Source organism: Phacochoerus africanus, chromosome 8 (assembly GCF_016906955.1).
Source record: "Phacochoerus africanus isolate WHEZ1 chromosome 8, ROS_Pafr_v1, whole genome shotgun sequence".
Taxonomy (NCBI): domain Eukaryota; kingdom Metazoa; phylum Chordata; class Mammalia; order Artiodactyla; family Suidae; genus Phacochoerus; species Phacochoerus africanus.
This window is the reverse complement of record NC_062551.1, coordinates 60,100,833-60,125,312: the sequence shown is the minus strand read 5'-3', so window position 1 is coordinate 60,125,312 and position 24,480 is coordinate 60,100,833. Positions and strand designations below refer to the sequence as shown.

General features: G+C 49.8%; 1 protein-coding gene across 1 annotated transcript in view; it reads right to left on the bottom strand.

Moving 5' to 3' along the window:
- Positions 1-4,621: 4,621 nt before the first annotated feature.
- Positions 4,622-24,480, bottom strand: part of NLRP5 (NLR family pyrin domain containing 5) — a 31,470-nt gene continuing 11,611 nt past the window's right edge. The window contains exons 4-11 of the mRNA XM_047792403.1: positions 24,203-24,370; positions 20,990-21,157; positions 17,919-18,089; positions 13,961-14,131; positions 11,194-11,364; positions 8,940-9,107; positions 5,012-5,182; positions 4,622-4,763 (exon numbers count right to left, since the gene is read on the bottom strand). Coding sequence (XP_047648359.1) covers positions 4,631-4,763; positions 5,012-5,182; positions 8,940-9,107; positions 11,194-11,364; positions 13,961-14,131; positions 17,919-18,089; positions 20,990-21,157; positions 24,203-24,370 — 1,321 coding nt within the window. The 3' untranslated portion in view covers positions 4,622-4,630. The remainder of the gene's footprint in view (positions 4,764-5,011; positions 5,183-8,939; positions 9,108-11,193; positions 11,365-13,960; positions 14,132-17,918; positions 18,090-20,989; positions 21,158-24,202; positions 24,371-24,480) is intronic.

Genomic DNA, 24,480 nt, shown 5'->3' with positions numbered 1-24,480 from the left:
TGGGAACTTCCACAGGCTGAGGGCGTGGTCAAAAGAAAATTGCAGTATCTTCCAAGCACAGTAAAATGAGGTCTGCCTGTACCAGGAGACAGTGCAGTTTGCCAAAGACCGCAGTTTGCAAAGGGGCAGAACTGAGATCTGAACCCAAAGCCCCAACACTGGTTCTTCTTCCACTGCGGGGACGCGTCATAGACAACACAGGCGCAGTCTGCCCCCTGGAGCTTGCCTCCCGTGAGGATGGCGGAGCGGATTCTGCCAAGATCCTGTGGTGGGGAGGGTGGAATGGACAGTCGTTCTGAGAGGTGGGCTCTCAAGGGCCTGGAAGCCAGATAGATGTGGGGAGAGAGAAAGGGGCTTCACTACCAACTGGCTTCTCAGGCTGAAGGCAGCGTTTCTCTGGGTGGGTGTATGTCTGCCGTGTGTCCCCACGCTGTGACTCTGTTAAGGGAATGCTTTAATTTTTTTTTTTTTTCCCCTGCAGCATGCAGCGGCTTGATGTGAGGGCTCAGTTCCGAGACCAGGGCTTGGACTGAAGCTGGGCTGCAGCAGTGAACGTGCTGAGTCCTAACCCCTAGACCACCAGGGAACGAAGGAGTGCTTTTAAAGTGGAGGACAAGGCGCCAGACAGGAGGCAAGGCTCATCAATAGACCAAGAGAGAAGCTGAACTAGAGCAGCTGAAAACTCCCAGGTCCAGGGGAAGCAGCAGGGGGGTGGGATGGGGGAGGTCAAAGGGTGCAGACGGAGAGGCAGGACCTGGGCTCTTTCCTTTGTTAGGGTCAGCGGTGGGAATGCTTTGCGGGTTGCTGGGCCAGGGTGGGATCGGCCAATTCCAACCCAAAGAGTGTGGTTTTTGGTGATCCCCTCAGGGCTCTTACCTAAGGGGCACAGGAGGCGCACAGGTGCTGGGGGTGACGAGGGACTTGCTCGGGCAGCTGGGGGAGTCTTTTCCGGAACCTCCACCCACTTGTGGCTCTGCTGGCTGCTGTCTCAGGCATGAACTGGCACGAGGGGGTGCATGTCGGATTCAACGCCCAGCCCTGCCCCCGTCTTCACAGGCAAACCGACGGATGGGAGGCAGCAAGTCACTTCACGAAGGTCCCCAAGTGTGTTCCGGAGGGTGTCGGTTCCGGGGAAGACGGGCACCTGAGGTCAGAAGTCTCCTAGTGCAGAGAACAGTGCTGGGCACATGGTAGGGGCCAAGTTTCGAACACACTCTTTTGTTTTCCTTCGGGGGGGTTTCGCTGTGGAGGTGGAGCTCCGGGGTTGGCCATACCACCCCACATCGCTTGAACTTGGGTGGTCAGGACACCTGCCATTCATAGAGCATCTTGGGGCTGGGGAGCTGCAGGTCATCCTGAGAGAAGTGACTGTGGCGTGTGTGGGCGTGTGTGTGCAAACGTGCGTCTCTGTGTCTTTGTATTGTGTATGTGCATGTGTGTCTCTGTGTAGTCGTATTATTCCTCACTCACCTTTTCCTTTCCCTTACTCCCAAGGAGGTTGGGGCGGGGGGGAGCGTTTTTTTTCTGGCCCCTTCGATTTCCCTTCCTCTCCTGCCTGATGGGGGGGAAGTCTATCCACACATCCCCCACCTCCTCAGCTCCCGGTCAGGTCCTTCAGCACCACGGACAGAGCTCACCGCCAGCACGTGGGTCGTGGAGCCCAGCTTCCGGCCACAGGCATCACTTCTAAAGCCTCCCGCACATCTCATGAGGCGTAGCACCCCTTACCCTTTACAGATAAGGAAGCAGAGGCTGAGGGGAGCTGGTTTTCCCTAGACTCTCCCAGCTAGTAGGTCGCAGAGCTTAACAGCGTGACCTGAATGCCCACACTCAACACGGGGCTGTAGTCCATGGAACGCCTGTCAAATAGATGCGGCCGCCAGTGAGCAAAGAGAAAAGACAGTTTTGATGGATGAAGCAATTAGGACCGATTGCGGCTGTGCTAGGGGATCTGTGTCAGGAGCGGATACATTTGGTCACAAATGAGATTTTTAACAGGAGAATAGAGACCCGGAGGAAGAGGTTGCTTAGTGCATCTCTTGCAGCGGTTCCCAGATTTCTCATTCCTCCACATGCCCCCCTCATCCGACACGGTCCTTTTTGACCCTCAGTGACACATGAGTGCGTTTAAAACTAATCTGTCGAATGAGAGCGCAACACGCACTCTGTTCTGCCACTTGCCTGTGTTTGTATGTATGTGCCTATCTCCGTATCTATATGTCATCTGTGTACCTTTTTCTTCTTTCTTTTTTTTTTTTTGGCTGCACCTGTGGCATGCAGAAGTTCCTGGGCCAGAGACTGAACCCGCACCACAGCAGTGACAATGTCAGGTCCTTAACCTTCTAGGCCACCAGAGAGCTCCAGATTTTGTGTATTTGTTACGTGAAGCCACCTGCCCAAGATCTGTTGCTGTACGGTGGTTCCCAGTGGGATGGAAAAGCTGCCCAGAGCCCCATCTAGTCCCATAGCTTCTCCACCTGCCTGTCTGGTCTTGGAGCTCAGGGCCCCTCCCTCTCCTCAGCTGCATTCCCCGGTGTTAGGTAAATCCATGACAGTTTAGCCACAGCCTTCTGGGTGTTGACTCTGCCATGCAGAAATGTTCTCAGCAACCTGGCACGGGAACTCCCTGCTCCAAGGGGAACAGGGGCCTCTAGGAAAACGCTGGTCTCTGCCACCGCCATCTGGATTCTTGAGAACAGCTCGGCATTGTGAAAGGATGACATTTTAGGATGAAGAGTAAGTAGTACAGTCTATCATTCAGCTTACCACTTAATACATAGGTCTGCACTAGAGCCTGTTTTTTGTTTATTGAAGCAAAATGCACACAGTGTAAACTAACCATTTTTTATACTTGGTAAAATTGTTTCACCGAAAAGTAACAAAAGAGTTCTCTTGTGGCACAGCAGGCTAGGGAGCTGGTGTCACCGCTGTGGCTTGGGTCGCTGCTGTGGCATGGGTTCGATCCCCACCCCAGGAACTTTCACATGCCACAGGTGTGGCCGAGATTTACGTAACCACCCCCACCCCAAAACAAAAAATTAACAACAGTAAAATATCCTAGACTGCATTACATTTTCTCCTTTATAGAAAAGTCTAAGTGACCTCCTCATGACCTTACCCAATCTGAATCACCCACAAAGGCTGCACCTCCCAAGGCCATCATGTTGATGGTGGGACTTCAGCATATGTAGGTAGGGAGGGCACCAGCATTTAGTCCCTAACAGTCGCAGAAGGAGCTTTTTAAAAATTAGCTTTCTGGATTCTTCTCTCTCCCTCTCCCCCCACCCTCAGCTTTCAATCATGGTCCCTAATGATGTGGGGAAAAGAACTGAAGAAAATAAATTTGGCAGACACGGGCATGCCCAGGCCACAGGAGCCCAGACTCTACTATTTGTTTTCACCAAGAATTTAAGACCTCTGCAGCTATACTTTTTTTAAGTCGACTTTCTTTTTTCGAGTCACTCTGGGCTCATGGCAAAGTCGGGCAGAAGGCAGAGGCTCCTCATACAACCTTCCCACCCCCACGCACAGCCTCCCCCACCCAGCGGACCCCCACTTCCCACACATCGGAGCAGGACATTTGCTACAATTAAACCTACACGGACCCCTCCTCATCCCCCAGAGCCTAGAGCTCACCTGGGGGCTCATTCTTGGTGGTGGTACATTCCGCAGGCTTGGGCAAAAGTGTAGTAACAGCCATCTGTCATTATGGTACCAAGCAGAGTCGTCTCACCCCCCTGAAAACACTGCGCTTCACTTGCTCGACTCTCTCAGCCCCTGGAAACCACTCATCTTTTTTTTTTCCTGCATCCGCTGCATGTGGAAGTTCTCAGGCCAGAGACTGAACCCGTGCCACAGCCGCAACCCAAGCTGCTGCAGTGACAACGCCAGGTCCTTACCCCCCTGAACCACTAGGGAACTCCCTATACATAATTTTTGACAGTTTTTTTCCCCTCATGGTCTATCCCAGGAGACTGGATAGAGTTCCCTGTGCTGTACACTAGGACGTCATTGCTTCTCTCTTCGAAATGGCATAGTTTCTATCTACTATCCCCCAACTCCAGGTCCATCCCACTCCCTCCCGCCTCCCCCTTGGCAACCACAAGTCTGTTCTCTATGTTTGTGGGTCTGTTTATGACGATAGGCTCATTTGTGCCATATTTTAGACCCCACGTGTGAGTGATGTCATATGCTATTTCTCTTTCGGGCTTCCCTTAGCATGAGAATCTCTAGTTGTAACCATGTTGCTGCAGATGGCAATATTTTGTTCTTTCTTTTTTTAATGACTGAGTACGTCCAGGGCTTTAGCGCCACACCCCCAATGATCAGGACGGTGACCTGATGCTTTTTCCAAATGCTTAGTGTTTATTTGATTCTCTTCCCAAGCCCCTGGGTAGGACAGACATCTCATACGTACTGAGGGCACGACTTGAAGATCACACACCTGCATCAGAGACACAGGCAGTGACCAAGGTCAAGTGGACACGTGAGTATCACTGTCTCTGAGAGCTTTTTGTGAACTGGAACTCATTGCCCTCCTTTGAGGAAGAACTGGGCAGAGCTGGCCCCGGAAGACAGATTTTAAGTTTCCTCCATCAGAATGGGTGTGGGTAGGAGGGCTTCCTTGGATTCAGTTTTTCCACCAGTATCTGTCATCTTCAGCAAAAGAATACCAATGGTCACCAATAACCATCTGTGGCTTGAGTCGCTGCAGCTCCTCCAGAAGCCTTCTCATTTGAGCAGGATACTGCCATTTCCACAGCCTGGGGAGGCAGAAAGGGGCCTCAACACTCTGGGGATTTACTTCTGACATTTCCCTCTTCCTCAGAATTCCTGGACACCCCATTGGGGGACTGAAGCCTCCTCTTGTTGTGAAAGAAATAGCGTGTTTCTCACAGGCTACAAGTGCCTTGCAAGGGAACCCAGAGGTGGCACATGCCGCCCTGAGGTTTTACAGGTGCCCGCCCCTCACAGCAGGCTGAAGAGGCCAGTGCCATCCCTGTGGACTTACCCAAGCATCTGTAGATCACAGGTGGGCTGTGCGAAGGCTGAGCACAGCTTTGTCATTCCTCCGAGACTGAAATTATTCTGCATCAAGTTCAGGCTCGTCAGGCGCTCACTGCCAGAGAGGGTGGAGGAGAGGGCCTCACAGCAACCCGAGGTCAGCTCACACGCCTCCAGCCTGCAAGGGCCAACACATGCAAGGCGTTGCCCCCGGATCTGTGGGCCTTCCTGCAACCCCTATCTGACCTCTGGTGCAGCTCTAACCATTACAGGGGAATACTACTCAGCCATAAAAAGCACGCAGTCCTGCCATTTGTAGCAACATGAATGGGCTTGGCGAGTATTATGCTTAGTGATGTCATTCAGACAGAGGAAGCCACACACCGTATGCTTTCCCTTACTGTGGAATCTAAACAAATCAAACGAACAAATACAACAAAACAGAGTCATACACATAGAGAACAAGGTGTGATTACCAGTGGGGAGAAGGGGGGGCGGGGACAACAGATTAGGAGGTACAAACCCCACGTGTAAAATAAAGCAGGAGTTCTCTTCTGGCGCAGGAGGTCGGGGAATCCCACACTGTCACTGCAGTGGCTTGGGTCGCTGCTCTGGTACTGGTTTGATCCCTGGCCCAGCACAGTGGGTTAAGGATCTGGTGTTGCTGCAACTGCGGCTTAGGTCTCGACCGTGGCTCGGATCTGATCCCTGGCCTGGGAACTTCTTTTACCACGGAGAGGCCAAAAATTAAACAATAAGAAAATAAACAGAGAGGTGAGGAGTTCCCGCTGTGGCACAGTGGGTTAAGCATCTGACTGCAGTGGCTGAGGCCACTGTGGTGTTGCTGGTTCGATCCCTGGCCTGCTGCCATGGGTGCAGGGATCTGGTGGTGCTGCAGCTGTGGCACAGAGTGAATCCCTGGCCCAGGAACTTCCATGTGCCGTGCGTGTGGCAATTAAAAAAAAAAAAAAAGTGATGAGCTCTAGCCGTCAAGTTTCTCATTTAGTAGCTCCGGGAGGTACTCCAAATTTTCTTTTCTAACGAGCTCCCAGACGGTGCTGCTGCTGTTGCCATGGGCTCTCCCTTTGAGAGCTTCTGCATGGCTCGATTACGGTTGTGGAAGGCAGGCAAGGTCGAGGGTGAGAGAGCCTGTAACGAGGGGACAAGGAGCAGGCACAAGGCTTGCCAAGCAAGTGACATCACCTGCAACTCAAAAGGCAAAAGAAGGAAAAGCTGGGGGAGCAGAGGCAGGAGGCACGGATGCCTGAGTAAGAAACTGCACATCCATCACTCTGGCGGAGAGAAGGGGCGGGACGGACCTGAGACTCGGAAAGTCAATCAGATGGCAGAGTCGGAGGTGGGGTTCAGGATGCAGGACCTTATCCTAAGAGCAGTGCCAAGCCAAGCAACATGGCTGGGGGCATAGCGGTGGTGTTGCAGGGTTCTCCTGCTTCAGAGATGCATGCCAAGGTATTTAGGGGCTGACGGTCAAAATCTAGAACTTGCTGTGACATACTTCAGCGGATGGAGTGGAATTGTTGATGGCTGTCAAAACAAGGGGGTGGCTGTATAGGTTTTAAATGTCCCCATCATTCTAGCTTTGGTGTCATGTGGGAGTTTTCGTGATGGAATGCAAAGTCTGCAGGACGCCGCTCAAGTGGTCTCAGCTGCCTACAGCTAGACAGTGAGATGGGAGTACATGAAGACTTAGTTGCTTTTTTGTTTCAGGGGGCAGGTTGCTTATAAAATGCTATCTAAGCATTTACGTGAACAGAGAATCTCTAGGAGGGAGGCTGCGGCAGCAGTGAGGGGGAGTTAGTGCAATGATGTACAAGGAAAGTTTTCACAGACAAGATGCCAGGTGAGGTTAACCTCCGATGCAGGAGGGGTGCATCCTGCATCGTTGCAGAAAGAAGGGAACGTGGGTGCAGAGAGACAAGGGCTCGCCGATGGTTGTCTCAGTTGTAGGAGGTGAAGCCAGCTGTGAAGCATGAGAAGGTTCCCAAGTTCCCAGAGGATGCAGGTGGTTTGAGATCCTTGTGGGAGGGAGTAGGGAAGCCAGTTAACTGGAAATACCTAACAGAGGGGAAAGTGAGAAATGGACATCCAAGACCAGACTGCACGCAAAACCAGCCTTCCCTTGCTTGTCTTGCCCCCTGCCCCCGGCTGCACATCTCAGGTACGCAAGTGCAGGCGCTGAGAGGGTGAAAGGTTGGGCTCTTCAAGGCTTGTAATATTTCTAGATGGAGGCAGCCACACAGACAAGAAGATCAGAGTCATAGATCTTGGGAGCTAAGAGATGAAAAGGAGCTGGACCTGGGCAGGACGGCCCGGAGAGAAGCAGAGGGGAGAGGAGGGAAGTGGCGATGAGCCTGAGGACGAGGTGCGGCTTAGAGAGGGAGGTGGGTCCCGGGATGAAGCCCCAAAGAGGGATGCTATGCCCCTGCCCCAGCATCACGTGGGCTGTCAGTAGCACACGCATGACGCGAGCACATGGTGGGGACTTTGTGAAAGGCAGCCAACGCCCATTGGAGGGCAGTCCAGCATCCTGCAGCCAGACCTCAACTTATCCCCATCACTGCAAAAGGAAATGCACGCCCATTCAGCAGACCCTCCTGCCCCCCGAAACGCCGACAGACAGACCTCAGACACGGCGGGTTTGGCTCCAGGCCACCACAATGAAGTGGGTATCACGATGAAGCCAGTCACGAGTTACTGTGTTTGCCAGTGCTTATGAGAGCCATGCGGACACTGTCATGTCGATTATTAAGGGCACAATAGGATTATGTCTAAAAAACAATGGAGATGCTTTAAAAATCAGGGTAAAAATGCGCACCATCTGAGCAGTCAGTGAGTTAGGGTAGTTGCATCCGAGCTCTCTGCTCTGGGAGTAACACACAGACTAGTAGACATAAAACAGGTAAACAGGGACCTACTGTAGAGCCCAGGAACCTCTACTCCCTATCTCACGAGACCTCACACCGAAAAGAACCTGAAAAAGACCCAGGTGTGTATAAGTGAGTCACTTTGCTGCACCCTCGCAATGAACACAGCCTTGTAAAGCAACAGTCCTTCAACTCGAAAAGTGAAAATTTCTTTTTAAAAGGCTCACGGGTCACAGATCACCATAACAAATGCAGTAGTAACGAAAGAGTTTGAACCACTGCAAACATTCCCAAAACATGACAGATACAAAGTGAGCAAACGCTGTTGGGAAAATGGCACCGATACACTTGTTCCACCCAGGGTTGCCACGGGTCTTTGATTTGTAAAAAAAATGTACTCTCTGTGAAACATAGTAACATGAAGCCTCCCTGCAATCTGCTTTCTGCCTCTGTGGATCTGCCCACTCCAGTTGTATCACAGGAGTGGAATCATATGACATATGACCCTTTATATTTGGCGTCTTCCACTGAGCCTGGTGTTTTCAAGGTTCATCCACATTGTAGTCAGTGTTAGTGCTTCCTTCCTTTTTTATGGCTGAGTAATATTCCACTGGAAGCACTGGCACACTGTTTTACCAAACCTGTGGGCAACTCGGATGCTGACTAAAGCTTGAGAACCACCTGCATTATCACTTGCTTTTTTGGTCCCTCTTCCTCACTAGACCCTGGATGCAGCCACGCTCAGATCTATATACCTCTGTACCTCTACCATTTGGCACTGTGCCCAGCGCGCATGGATTTTCCAAAAACATGAATCTACTGAGTGCTCACTACCTCCACATCCTGTTCTCGAGCACTTGCTCTTTCATTCACCCCCGTAAAGGAGCCCAGTTGGAATTTACATCCCGGCTGGTGACTCGGCCAAGGTTGTATTCTGTCGAGTTTGATGGGCTGGTGAAAATCTGAACATGGTCTTTGTTCAAGCGACTTCATGTCTGTAGCCACTTCCTCTGCGTCCAGCCCTCAAAGGGGGTGATCCCAGGAACGTACCCAAGTCTCCTCAGAGAATTCTTCTGCTTCAGTCCCTCGCACAGCACTTCAATCCCATTGTCGCCCAGGGCGTTGGCGGCAAGGTCCAGGCTCTGCAGGTGTTTATTTCTTGTGATCACGTGGGACAGGCTCTTGCAGCAAGTGGCAGTGAGCTGGCACTTCACCAGTCTGCAAGAGGGGGAGAGATGGAGAGATACTCAGAGAGATCGGAGACAGAGAATGCCTGCAGCTTTTGAGGTGAGTGCCACAGCGGGATAATGTCCAGAAACATTAGCAGAGCTTCCCCTCATGCCTTCCTAACTGGTAACCTTTCTGTCCACCCCTTCAACAGCACGGAAGAGTGGATCATCTCAGGGGAGGGATAATAGGGGAGGGAAAGAGGTATCTCCGGAGGCATCTTTAGAAAAAGAAATGAGCCTATCAGAGCTTCTTACCACCTGAAGATGGGATTAAGATTCCCCATGGAGAGGAGAGGAAGAGAGAGAGAAAAAAAAAACATGAGTGGAAACTCATAGGGTCCTTGACAAAGGGACGGAGCCCTGAGAGGGAGGAGGAGGACAGAGGTCCCTGAAACGCCAGAGAGGGTCCCTGAGGAAAGGATCTGTTCCCAGGAGTGGGAGGTGGGGGACGGAAACGACCCACTGTGTGGACACGGGACAGTTCACCGAGCAGAGATGATGGAGGTGGTGACAGAGTCTCCTACCCCCGATGCCGTGTGCCTGGCACAGGGCCATCCCGCTGGGTCCGGCTCGGTGCGGCCTTCACATCGAGAGTGCGGAAGGTCTCAGGCGTGAGGATCAGGTGGGAATGACCAGGTCTGGGCCAACCCTGACGGCAAGGACCAGGCAGCCGCCCAGCATTAAATCCAATCCCAGAGAATTGGCACCGCCAAAGAACCAAGCTTAGGATTCTAGTCCCCCAAGCCGGAGGGCTCAACATGCCGGTTTCATGACAATAAATAGAATTAATGGTCAGGGTCTACTCAGAGGTTTGTGCACTACCATCTCCACCCAGTTCCTTTCATCGGTTTATTCGGAGGGAGGGACAGGTCTCAAAAATGGCCCCACATTTTGGTCCATTAACTCTGCCTTTAACCTGGATCTTGAGAAAAGGCCAATGAGCACACTGAGGTTTATAAGGTACCCACAACTAAAACGCTGGACATAGGCTAAGTGTCCAGCTTTAGGGGATTTAAAATGTTACGATGCATCAGGAAGTGGAATGCCCTATCATGCTTCATTTACTCTGATGTTCTGCTCATTGGCAAGGACAGAATGTGAGACCAAAGGCAGGGTTTAGGCTTGGGAGTGTCTGTGCCCCCTGGCATATGATTGGGGAGGGGAGGGGGCTGCAAAATATTTAAAAACCCTGTGCCTGCCACATGGTAAGAATGCTGCAAGTGGTAACTGCTGGGATCCTTTCTTGGTGACACATTCCACGTGGCTTACGCATCCAGGAGACATTTACCAAAATATTAAGAGAGATCATGGCTTGGTTGTGAGCTTAGAGATTTATTTCTGCTCATTGAGGTCTTTTATTTTTTTCTAGTTTTTTTTTTTAAACAATGCAGTATTCCTCTTGCACAGAAGTGTTCCAATAAAGGGGTGAAGAAATTTGAGCCCCAGAAAGAAAAGGGATGGAGAGAGAGACAGCCACCCTGCTCCATCTCCATTTCACATGCAGAACGACGAACTGAAGATGGGTGCAGGGCAAGAAGATGTTCTGGAAAGTGAAGGGGTTTTGGAAGTCAGGGTGCCCTAGAACCCCACAGACCCTGCCATGGGGCTCCCATTTAGAATACTTTCTCTCTCCTTCCCACCCTCACTGTGGTGTCCACACATCAACTTACCCCTAGTGTCTGCTGGAAAAAGTGACCATCAGTTGACCCTAGAACTAATCTGTGGTTCCAGCTCTCTCTCTATTTTTTTTTTTTTTGGTCTTTTTAGGGCTGCACCCGTGGCATATGGAGGTTCCCAGGTTAGGTGTCAAATTGGAGCTACAGCTGCCGGCCTACACCACAGCCACAGCAACGTGGGATCTGAGCCTCATCTGTGACCTACATCACTGCTCATGTCTATGCTGGATCCTTAACCCACTGAGCAAGGCCAGGGATCGAACCCACGTCCTCATGGTTACTAGTCGGGTTCGTTAACCACTGAGCTATGACGGGAGCTCCCCCATCTCTCTTGACCTAGAGCCTCAAGCCCCGCCCCCTCCCTGTGAGAGTTCGTCCCCAAGACGCAGGCGCACTTACTCGAGGTCCTGGAGATGGCACGACGGCTCCATCATGACCTCACACAGAAGCTTCATCCCATCATCCTCCAAGGGGTTCACACTGAGGCTCAGATGCGTCAGGCGTCGGTTGCCCATAAGTGCAAATGCAAGGAAGCCACAGCCAGCCACATCCAGGTTGCAGGCATTCAGTCTGCAGGGCACACATGGGGAAAGAGGACAGTCAAACACAGTCCCCGCTGGGACCCCCGGGGAGCAGCTTCCCTTGGCCTCAGTCTGCTCCTCCTCTGCGCGTTGGTGATGGGATGGCTGCAGTGTGCTAGGCAAAATGTGTGTGCTGGATGCTAGCGAGATCCATCTCTTTAACTTTCCTCCATCCTCTCTCTGGGAGCGTCCTACAGCTGTGTAACCACAAACCATTACCACGAACTCTGAGGCTTGAAACATTCCAAACTTATCTCACGGTTCTGGAGGTCTGAGTCTCACTGGGCTCAACCTCAAGCTGTCATGTCAGCAGGGCTGTGTTCCATCTGGAGGCTTGAGGGGGACCACCTGCTTCCCTGTGCTTTCCAGCTGTGTCACCAGCCCCTGCCCTCTGATTCTGCTACCTCCTTCTTTCCCTTTGAAGAACACTCATGGTTACAGTGGTGGGAGTGGGGGGCACGGAGATAATCCGAGAGCATCTCCCCATTTCAAGATTCTTCACTTACCACATGGCCAAGTTCTTTTTACCTTGGCATAGTCTTAGGTTCCAGGGATTAAAACACGGGCATCTTGGAGGGGGGTGTGGGGGAGTCACTCTTCTACCTACCCTACCAGGTATCTCATCATTCATCCACTGAGGAACCTCAGAACTTGTCCTAAGGTAGACATGGACATCAAAGGTAGAGCCTTTAACAGATTTGCTGGCTACAGGTACACATTAAAAAGTTTCACTCATAGGAGTTCTCGACGTGGCGCAGAGGAGGCGAATCCGACTAGGAACCATGAGGTTGCAGGTTCGATCCCCGGCCTCATTCAGTGGGTTAAGGATCTGGTGTTGCTGTGAGCTGTGGTGTGGGTGACAGATGCGGCTTGGATCTAATGTTGCTGTGGCTGTGTCATAGGCTGGTGGCTGCAGCTCCAATTAGACCCCTAGCCTGGGAGCCTCCATATGCCGCAGGTGCGGCCCTCAAAAAAGGACAGGAAAAAAAAAAAGTTTCACTCATAGGAAGGTATGGGCGGACAAATGATCAACAAGCTAAGTGGCAGAACGCAACGGGACAGGACCCCAGTGGAGCAAGGCAGAGCTGGCTGTCGGCACTGAGCCGGAGTGACCATCACTGCTTCTCACTGTCAAACCAAGATTCAGCGTAGAAGAGTCATCTGGCCACACACAAGGGCCATTTTCAAATCTGTGTCCAGGATGCCTATTGTACAAGGGGGCCTATTGTACTAGGGGACACAGCATCCCCCAGCTGTGGGCGTGTTGGTCACACAAGACTTTGTGGCTGTTCGTCCCGCGTCATCAGCGCCATGGTCTGAAGATCCCATCACGTATCCAACAGCCCCCTCCAGGCATCTACCCTGTGTAAACTTAGCGCCCACATCCGTGTTCCATCTCAGGCACCAGCAACCAAGAGTGTTTGCCCAACACAGGTGCTTCATAAGTAGTCCAGCCTTACTATTCATGGATTATGGATTCCTGAATCTGCCTCCTCCCTCAAACCTGTGATCCCTCAATCAGTCCTCACAAATCAGCGCAGCACAGAGCAGAGAAAAACTGGAATTGTCCGGCTGCACGTGCTTGCAGCTGAGGCGGAACTCACTTCAGCCTCACATCATAAGCGAGTACCCTCTTTGTGGTCCAATCAGTGCCACTTTTTTTTTTCATTTTTGTTGTTTTTGATGCCACTTCAAATGGCACCCAAGCATAGTGCTAAGATGCTGCCTAGTGTCCTAAGTGTGACAGGGTTGGGGATGTGCCTCATGGAGAAAATATATGTATTACACAGGCTTGAGGTACAGGCATGAGTTATATACAGTGCTTTTGGCTGTGCATTAACGTTAATGAATCAATAATATATATTAGATAAGACTGAGCACAATCCCATGATGCAAAAGAAGCTACTCACAAAACAGAATCAGACTTACAGATTTCAAAAGCAAACTTACGGTTGCCAAAGGGGAAATATGTTGGGGAGAGGGGTAAGTTAGGGGGATGAAACTGACATATATACCTACTGTACAGAAAATAGTTAACTAACAAGGACCTGCTGTACAGCACAGGGAAATCTACTCGATCCTCCGTAAAATCCTGCATGGGAAGAGCATCTGAAGAGGAATGGATATGTGCGCGTGTATAACTGATTCACTTTGCGGTACACCTGAAACTAACACAACTGTAAGTCAACTACACTCCAACACTGTTTTTTTAAAAACCCAGAAACACACAAAACAAAGTTCTGTATGGATTGGCTGAAGGACATGCTGTGACCAGAGGCTCCCAGGAACCTAACCCTGTGCTCCCCAGGAGCAATGGTTCAGTCCTTATTCATGGCACCTTCACAGAACATGTCTGCCACGAATCATGAGAACTGGCAATATTTTGATGAAAGGTGGACTTCCCACCACCACAAGGCAGCACAGAAGCAGAGATGGAATTTTCCATGGAGGGAAGAAATCTTGTAGTTATCAGTAGGGACGGGACTTATTAGGTCCCTTTATCCTGATAATTTCCACACCTCCCACGGCTTTGCATTCCTTGTAATAAAGCCATGAATCCCCGTGGGGCAGTGGGCAGGACTCACATCAGCCTCTGCAGACTGCAGTTGGGAAGTTTCATGGCTCGACCCAACAGGTTCACGCCTTCGCTCCCCAGGCTGTTGCTGGCCAGAAACAGGTGTGTCAAGCTCTGGTTCTTGGTGAGGGCTGAGGCCAGATCCTGGCCGTCGGCAGCTGTGAGGCCACAGTCCCCAAGTCTGCAAGGAGAGAGTCCAAGAAAAGAAATAATGTCTATTCTTTTTTTCTTTTTGTCTTTTCTAGGGCTGCACTCATGGCATATGAAGGTTCCCAGGCTAGGGGTATAATCGAAGCTGTAGCCACCAGCTTATGCCAGAGCCACAGCAATGTGGGATCTGAGCCACGTCTGTAACCTATACCACAGGTCACGGCAACACCGGATCCTTAACCCACTGAGCAAGGCCAGGGATCAAACCCGCGACCTCATGGTTCCTAGTCGGATTTGTTTCCACTGAGCCACAACAGGAACTCCAAATGACGTGTATTCTTAAGTTCCCATCTCTCCTCCTGTGCAAGGAAGGGAGGAAAGCTTCCCCCCATGGCAGATGCATGCTGGCCTGTGAGGCCACATCCCATCTGCATTGAACCTGCAGACTCAACTCCACTGCTTTGGTCCAGAGATGCACCTCTCAGGATCGCAGGCGATGAAATCTGCCATCACCCACTGGGGGCTGCACAAGGGCACTGTCAGTCTACTCTGCTTTCACTCCCCACATGCCCTATGGTGTGAGGTCTTCCAAAGACGAGAGGCCTTCCTATTTAGAAGTACTGACATTTGGAGTTCCCATCATGGCGCAGTGGTTAACGAATCCAACTAGGAACTATGAGGTTGCAGGTTCGGTCCCTGCCCTTGCTCAGTGGGTTAACGATCCAGCGTTGCCGTGAGCTGTGGTGTAGATTGCAGATGCGGCTCAGATTCCATGTTGCTGTGGCTCTGGCGTAGGCCGGTGGCTACAGCTCCGATTAGACCCCTAGCCTGGGAACCTCCATATGCCACGGGAGCGGCCCAAGAAATAGCAAAAAGACAAAAAAAAAAAAAAAAAAAAGAAAAAAGTACCGACATTTAATACAATGTGACCCACAGACATACACTAAACATATACTCCATCTCTTTATCAAAGTTTCAGAAGAAACAGCACTTGAAAATGAGAGTTCAACTGTTGGTGGGAATGTAAATTGGTGCAACTACTATGGAAAGGCGCTTGGCAGTTTCTCAGAAAACTAAATACGGAACTATCGATATGATCCACATGATCCTGCAGTCCCACTCCTGGACATATGTTGGGAGAAAACCCTAATTTGAAAAGATACATGCACCCCTATGTTCATAGCATCACTATTTACAATAGCCAAGACGTGGAAGCAACCTACATGTCTATCGACAGAGGAATGGATAAAGAAGATACGGTACACATAAACAATGGAATAGTACTCAGCCATAAAATAGAATGAACTAATGCCCTTTGCAGCAACATGGATGGACCTAGAGATTATCATACTAAGTGAAGTTAGTCATAACGTGAACAGACAGCATGTTTTATCACTTATGTGCAGAATGTAAAAAAAGGATACAATTGAACTTATCTACAGAACAGAAACATACTCAAGTTGAAAAATTTATGGTGGAGTTCCTGCTGGGGCTCAGCAGGTTAAGAACCCAACTAGTATCCATGAGGAAGCAGGTTCAATTCCTGGCCTTGCTCAGTGGGTTAAAGGACCCGGCATTGCTGCAAGCTATGGTATAGGTGGCAGATGCAGCTCAGATCCAGTGTTGCTGTGGCTGTGGTGTAGGCCAGCAGCTGCAGCTCCAGTTCGACCCCTAGCCTGGGAACTTCCATATGCCAATGGTGTGACCCTAAAAAGAAAAAAAAAGGGGGACAGGCTTGGGGGAGGGATGCATTGGGGGTTTAGGACGGGCACATACACACTGAGGTATATGGAATGATTGGCCAATGGGGACCTGCTGTGCAGCACAGAGAACGCTGCCCAATATTCTGTGATATCTATGAGGGGAAAGAATCTCAAAGAATAGATGCGTGTGTGTGTAACTGAATCACTGTTGTACAGCAGAAATTATCACCACCTTGTAACTCAATTATACGTCAACAGAACTTACAACAATGAACAAGAGTTTAACAGCGCTTCTATCAAGAGGTGGTGACAAAGATGAATGAGGCACTGCTCTAAGCGCTTTAGATGCATTTGCACCCAGCAGGCACGGGTGCCGTGTCACTGACGGTGGTTTCTTTCCACAAAGGATGAAGCGCTGTCTGGGTTGGACTTGAAAGGGATCAGGACAGGCTGCCTCAACATATGCTACTGGGGCTTAAAGATTATTTTGAGCTGAAAGCAATTTAGAAAAAACAAACACGGGAGTTGCTCTCTGCTCTGCACCTATCTGCCCAAAACCACACCATCTATTTCCTCCCCTTCTGTACCAAGGAAAGAATGACCCTTATCACAGTGATGGAGACAGGACTGAGCTAAGTCTTCCTCTAATCTCGATTTTCCATTAATGTCTTCCATATACTTTCCAGTCACTTTCCCATAATTTATCAATCCTAGATGCCCCCAACCCCTTTTCTCTGTCTAGTCCTTCTTCCACAATTCATTACCTCTTGTGAAAATGGCATATAAGCTGAGCTCCTGAGTCTAAATGCTTCTTAGGTTTTCCACTTCCTTTCTGTGAAGCCCCCATGCCCAGTGAAACAATTCACATCCATGCCATCTGCATGCCTTTTCTCCTGCTCATCCGCCCATTGTCGGTTTAATTTGCAGGCTCCAGACACTAAACCTAAGAAGAAAAGTATTTTCCCCTCCCCTGCACGTTGCTGGAAAGAAGTTACATTACCTTCTGCTTTGATTTTTTTTTTTTTTTTAACTCTGGGCTTTAAAGGGTAACTTGTGCTGTTTCGTTTTCAGCTTTTGCTCTGATTTTAGAAGCAAACTTGAACGGACGAAGGATGCTCGTGCCACAGCATGCTTTGGGAGCTGGAGGGAGACACAACCTTGCCCACATTGTAGGGTATCAAGCAGGAAATTCCCAGGTAACAGATCAGTTCCCCAGGTATCAGACGGGAGCTCATGGTTTCGTTGTGCCTTTTATTCCCCGTGACTTCAGACAGGGGACTTCCCTTCTTCTGGATTCTATTTTCCTTATCAGTACGTGGGAGGAAAAAAAATTCCTCCCTGGTAGGTTGTTTGTGAAGATGGCATTAAAGGAGCAGAATACTTGGCACAGAGCCTGGCGCTTAAAGATGTCACAGGTGGCAGCTTAACCACAATCCCACGACTTTCAAGGACAGCGGCACTGGTGCCACATCGAGTTTATAACACGTTGTCTTAACTATAATCAGGGAGTTCCCGTCGTGGTGCAGTGGTTAACGAATCCGACTAGGAACCATGAGGTTGTGGGTTCAGTCCCTGACCTTGCTCAGTGGGTTAACAATCTGGCATTGCCGTGAGCTGCGGTGTAGGTTGCAGACGCGGCTCGGATCCCGCATTGCTGTGGCTCTGGCGTAGGCCAGTGGCTACAGCTCCGATTCAACCCCTAGCCTGGGAACCTCCATATGCTGAGGGAGCGGCCCAAAGAATTAGCAAAAAGACAAAAAAAAAAAAAAAAAGAATGCTGTACATTGGATCTCGCGGACCTAGTCCTCTTCTAACTGCAAGTTCATGCCTTTGGCCATCATCTCCCCCTTCCCCCAACGCCCAGCCCCAGGAAACCACCATCTGCTATGTTTCTTCAAGTTCAGCTTCTGCTTTGATTTTCTCTATCCGTTTGGGGTCAGGAGCAAAGACACAGATGTTACATTTTGGGTCTTTCTCAGACTCCTAGGAGGTCCCGTATTATGCGCTCTGCTTATGCTCCCGCCAATTTCCCTCCCCCTTCCCCCCCCCCCCCCCCCCCCCCCGACCTGGATGGTCTCAGTTAAGCCAAGATAACCGGGCAAAAGGGTAACTCACATCAGCTTCTGCAGAGTGCACTGTGTAGACCTCAGGGCATCGCAGAGTGGCTTTATGCTCGGGTCTGTCACCTTGTTTCCTGCCAGGCTGAGGGACTTCAGGCTGACGGATGTAACAAGGACTTGGGAAAGCGCCAGACAAGAGCTGTGGGTTAATCCACAGCGATCCAACCTGCAGACGGGCAATGTGACACACGGACTCATGGCTCCCCAGCAGCAACCGTTTCCCCTCCCTCACGGCCCTGCAGCTGCTCTCTCCACGTGGTGGCTCCTGGACGCTGTTTCCCTCAGCCTCGGGGGCTGGGCACGTGCTGTTCCTGTTTGGGACACCCCTCCCTCATCCTCAGCCCCAGGTCTTTGGGTGGTTCAACTTTTCATCCAGGTCTCCCTAGGGTCATCTCTTCTGAGTGAGTCTTGCGGCTTTATTTAACTGTACCTGCCCCGCCCTTCCCAGGCCCACCCCTCTCTCCCCAGCATTATTTCCGTCTTAGCAATGCTCCCTGGCTGACATTGCCTGCATTTGTATTTGTACTTATAAACAAACTGAATGGAGTTCCTGCTGTGGCGGATGCCGGTTAAGGATGCAGCACTGTCTCTGGGGCCGTGTGGGCTTGATCCCTGCCTAGTGCAGTGAGTTAAGGATCTGGGGGTACTGCAGCTGATTGGATCCCTGGCCCTGGAACTTCCATTCGCTGTGGATGTGGCTAGAGGGAAAGAAATGTATCTGACAGAACACTGTGTAAGTTTAATGTGTAAACATGTTGCTTTGATACATTTATATGCTTGCCAGTGTACCATTAGCTCCTACCACCATCGTGTCATATAATTACCATTTTTGGGGAGAATAATTAAGATCTAGTCTCCCAGCAAATGTGATGTTTGTAATGCACTATTACGGTCCGCGCTCATGATGAGCATTTGCTCCCCAGGACCTGTTTTATCGACTAGTCACAAGTTGGTAGCCTTAAAGAGTACATACCCTCAAGGTCTGCCTTGTCACTTGAGCTGCAGTGGTGCAAATGGCACTGCCATCGGAAAAATGGGGATGGCCGTGCTGCCAACCACAGCGGCAGTTGTGAGGGTTAGACGTGCCTCCACAGCAGCAGCCCAGGCTTTGCTCTACCCGTGCGAACCTGTTCTTCTACCTGGATGCAGGGCTGGACCACCTTTCCCAGGCTGCCTTGCAATGGGTGTGATCGCAGGACACACCCGTTAGTGAGTTCCTGCTAAAAGAAGTGACTGGACCCACATCTGGGTCAGGTCCATCAACCTCCAGGTGTCCCCGAGCTGGCCCTGCTTCCATAAGCAGACCGTCTGTGCCCAGGAAGATCCTGGAAGCTGCGTATTAACGGTAGAACCTGTCAGCCCATGTGGGAGGGCCCCTCCCATCCATCCCACCCCCTTGGTCTGTTTTTACACAGGCAGTAAATGCCCTTCTATTCTGTCTCAACCATTTATATTTTTGCATCTTTGTCTCCCAGTACACTAGCACATGGAAAGTGGCATCAACGATCTGCTCTGGAGACTTTTACATGGACCTTTTAGAGGTCTCCCAGCGTAACAGGCATCTGCTGTGGGAGTGCAGGTGTGTTTTCTGGTTCACTAGTTTTGCCTCCACGCCTCCTGGTGCCAGCCAGAGAGTATCACGCAACCGGAACTTAGTCCGCCTGGTCAGCACATTCCCCAGAGCCCGCGAGACAGCGTTTGCAACATAATCTGAGCTCAGTGTTGGTGGGATGGAAGAAAATGAATCTCCCATTGAGCCTGGCATCAAAATCCCTCCCCATGTGGTCCAATCTGTCTTTCAAAGGCACCTCCCACTTCCAGAGTTAGCCCATCACCCCAAGACTTTTCTCCCTCCGATGCATCTTCAGGGGCGTTACATGGAGCTGGTGCTGGAAACAAAGCAGTTCCAGGGTCTGGGAATAAGCAGTGAAGGAAAGAGAACACTCCTGTCCTTGTACGTTACCCGAAGGTAAACTCACTAGGGCTCCCCGAAATAGGCTGTCACCTCTCCCCATAGACTTCGAAGGTGTCTCTTTCCTTGGCTCCAAATGGCCTCACTCCCTCCTCTCTTTTCTGATAAGGTGTATTTTACATATTCTTTGAATCCAAGCTCTAGTTACCTATTTGTGAAGGAGAGACAGAGAGAGAGGGAGGGGGACGGAGGCGGGGAGAGAAGGGGACGGGGCGGGGGGAGGGGTGGAGAGGGGGACGGGGGGGGGCGCAGAGGGGGGAACGGAAGGGGGGAAGAGAGGGTGAGGTAGGGACAGAGGGGGAGGGAGAGGCGATAGCTGCTTCCTTTTCATTCCCAGGGGTGGTTAAAAAAATCCCACACGGTATTGGGCAGACGCAGCTGCATTTCCATCCTGTAAGGACGTCTATGCTCTGACTTCCTTGGATTTCTGTTTTTAAAGGCACACTTTTCAAGTTAATATGTGGAGCAAAGCAAGCTACTCTTCCACAGCTGCGGTGTGTCAACGAGCTAAGCTGAACAGACCTCGTGCTCATCTGCCTCGGAATACACCAAAAATCACCCAGGAGGCAGTGTTTGTCTTTCGTCCCGGCACATCTCATCAGCCACACACATGCCCACGCGTGACAACACAGGGCTCAGAGCCCCCAAATGGCCACGACCAAGATGTCCCAGGACTGGTGAACCCCTACACGAGCTGAATATAAATTTTTGGTGGTGAGCACTCTGCAGGGTTTACACAAGTAGACAGAGAAGGTTGTACTCATGAAACGTCTATAACGTTTTAAGTCAAATGTTCCTGCAACTGAAAATAAACAATTTCGTAGCCTACATAAAAGGGGTGTGTGCCAGAAAAAAAGGAAAGGTATGTAAGGGGGCCAGAATACACACCACACCAACCTCACCGTCTTCACCATGTGCACTTCAGGGGCAGTCCTTATCCACACACCGCCGTGCAACCATCACCACCAGCCACACCCAGACGCCCAGCTCTCTGTAATATTTTAGCAGCTTTTCTGTGGATGATCACGTCACCGGAAGAAGGAAGAACCACAAAGCCCTGAAATCCAAAGAGGAAAACCACACCTGGGACGTACCTCAGAGACTCCAGCTGGCAGTTGGGGTGCTTTATGGCTTCACAAGCCATCACAACGTCTTCCTCCTTCAGGCGAGTGCTTTCCAGGTCCAGGTATTTAATCTTACGGTTGATAACGAGCGTTACCCAGAGGTGACGGAGACCGGGGGTCACCTGGGCACTTTTAAATCTACAGTGGAGAAAAGAAAGTATGCATCAGACATTTCAGTGTCATTTAATTATATCCTGATTTTCCCGCCTTACTCTTTCCCCATGTCCACTCTGATCTCTCTTTGCATTTACAGTTGACTTTTGAACCCCATGGGTCTGAACTGCTGGGGTCCATTTTGACAGATTTTTGAAATACATAAACATATCTAAAATATGGCACAAAGGATCCTCTCTGCAAAAGAGAAACTGCAGTTTCCCCTGTGGTGCAAAGGGATTGGCCGCGATCTCTCTGCAGCACCAGGACGCAGGTTTGATCCCCAGCCCAGCACAGTGGGTGAAGGGAGCTGGTAGAGGTCACAGCTGTGGCTTGAATCTGATCCCTGGCCTGGGAACTCCACATGCTGCAGGGTGGCCAAAAAGTAAAACAAACAAAAAAGTGGATATTCAAAAAAAGAACTGTTAAAAAAATACGCCCCTCCTCCCCCAAAATAGAGAACAGACTTGTAGTTGCCAAGGGGGAGGGGGAAGTTGGCCGGATGGGGAGCTTGGGGTTGGTCGAGGCGTGTTACTACATTTCCGAGGGATAAGCAGTGAGGTCCTACCCCGTCCTTTGGGAGAGACCACGATGGAGGAGAACCTGACAACAGCATCTGTGTGTGACGGGGTCGCTGTGCTGTCAGCAGGAATTGACAGCACTGTCAGTCAACTATACTCTAATAAAAAAAAAAATGCAGGTAGACCCCTGTGTCCAACGCTTGCATTAAAGTGGAGAGTTTACTCCTTAGGTGGGCATAAGATGAGGGACATTTCGTATGCAATTAATACGGTGTTTGCTTTCTTATTCCCTCTTCGCTTTGCTTTCCAAGAGTGCTATCACCACACAGGATGCTTTTCTCGTCTCTCGTAGCTCCAGAAACTGCGTATCAGCCCAAGGTCACAGGTACGTGCTTTTTAAACATCTAACAGTGTTTTCAAGCTTGTTGTTATGAACATGACTGTGATCTTGTGCACAGAAAAACTGTGTAACAAGTCTGTGTATAGACTGGGCTACTCTGAAACAATCGCACTGCTGCCTCTTCATTGTCCATGCATCAATCATTGTGCCTGCAGACAGACAGGCATTTCTCTCTCCCATTATCCTCTCACTTTTGATGCCTAGTGTTACCTGTATTTATGTACAGACGTGTACATGGTACACACAGCATCGAAGGTGGTGTTGTGGATGGAGGTACCCACAAATGATGCACCGTGTAAGCAGACGACATAAGCTCACCGTATCAATAAATGCAGTACCGTGGAGTTCCCGTCATGGCTCAGCAGTAACAAACCCAACGAGTATCCACGAGGATGTGGTTGGATCCCTGGCCCCGCTCAGGGGGTTAGCGGATCTGGTGTCGCCATGAGCTGTGGTGTAGGTCACAGATGTGGGTCAGATCTGGCGTTGCTGGGGCTGTGGTGTAGGCCAGCAGTGGCAGCTCCGATTCGACCCCTAGCCTGGGAACCTCTACATGCCACAGGTGCGGCCCTAAAAAAACAAAACAACGATGAAAAAAAGCAAAACCATAAAAATACAGTACTGTAAAAATGTACTTTCTCTTCCTTATGATTTTCATAATGACATTTTTGTCTAGCTTACTTTATTGAAAGAGTACAGTATATAACACATATAACATAAAATATGTGTTAATTGACTGTTTATGGATAAGGCTTCTGGTCAAGAGTAGACTATGAGGGGTTAAGTTTTTGGAGAATTAAAAGTTATGTTTGGATTTTTGGCTGCACAGGGGCAGGGGTTGGCACCCCTAATACCTCCATTGTTCAAGGGTCAATTGTATTTCATTTTAAAGCGAGAAATCCTTGAGCACCTATGATGCACCAGGCTCTGAGGACAGGTTACTAAGTGACGCTAATATTCTGTGCCCTGTGGAGCTTAACCTAGTCTGGGAAGACATTTACACGAGTCCCAAGAATTATGCTTAAGAATGAAATATGTTACAGTTTAAGACTAGAGCTATGGATGTGTAGCCAAGCTTAGGTTGAAGAAAAAAGTCAAATGCTAGACTCCATGCAATGAGATATCATTTGGATTAAAAAATTGGTATGTGGCTATATACTTCTAACTGCATGGAAAATTTAAAAAAATATATGAAAGTAATTAGGGAAACAGAATGTTGAAGAGGCCTCAAAGAACTTAAAATCCTTCGTATTTCCTGCATCTCTCCATCATTATCAGGTATTATTGTTGCAGGACAAATACATTGGTGACATAGATTAATGCAAATTATAGGAGCAAAGTAAAGCAAAATAAACAAGAGTTTAAAACAGGGGCAGCTAGTGGGGAGGGATTCCTAAGGGAAAAACGAGATAGCTGCTGACAAGAGAAGTTAAGTTTGGTGCAGGACTTAAGATGAATAGGGCGCTATTCACTATTCTGGCATCACCAACCTCCTTGGCTCAGCGTAGATTAAGGAAATGAGTTAGAAAAGGTAGACGTAGCTGGAAGGGGAAAATGTTTGCAACCAAGACCTTGACTTGGTCTAGTCTTGAGCATCACATGTGCTTTGCTGGGTCTTAGAAGGCAAAGCAAAGAATAGAACCTTTGTGGAAGTAGAATGAGCCCTACATTTCCTACTGTAGGTGTCCAGTTAGTACCCTGGGGTCTACAACAGACCCAGAACTTATATCAGGTATTTAAATATTTGTTACCTTATTAATCATCCTAAAAGCATTACAGACTGGAATAAAGTCTCCCATAGATCATGCCCTTTGACCTTGCTATTGCCTCAAGTTCTATCATTTGTTGCAATGAACCTCCCTCACTTTTTTCTCCATTAACCAACTCCTATTCATCCTTCAAGAACCCAAGTAAATGAACCCACCTCAGTAATCCCTTTACAAGATCTTGAGGCATTCCCCACTGTGACTTTGGGAACTTGTTCCTCTACCTTCCACAGAATTTATTCCCTCTGAAAACATTTTATAGCTTGCCTTCCTAAACAGGTGGGAGAGGAAAGCTGTGACACGGCCATGCAAAAGGGCATGTAGAGGGGTTGAGAGGCCTTACATGAGATTCTTTATTTTACAGGTTGGTTGCCTCAGCTTAATGCAGAGGGTCTTCATGGCCTGTTCACTCAAGATGCTGCCACTCAGGTCGAGATGTTGGAGGTTTGGGTGGGTGCTGAGCACAGAGCAGAGATCTTCCCAGTGTTCATCAAGGGTCTTGATCTGCAGCCTATATTAGAGAAGAAAACAAATATTTCAACTCATACAACAGCAAAAACAAACAACCCCCCCCCAAAAAAAATGGGCAGAAGCCCTAAATAGACATTTCTTCAAAGAAGG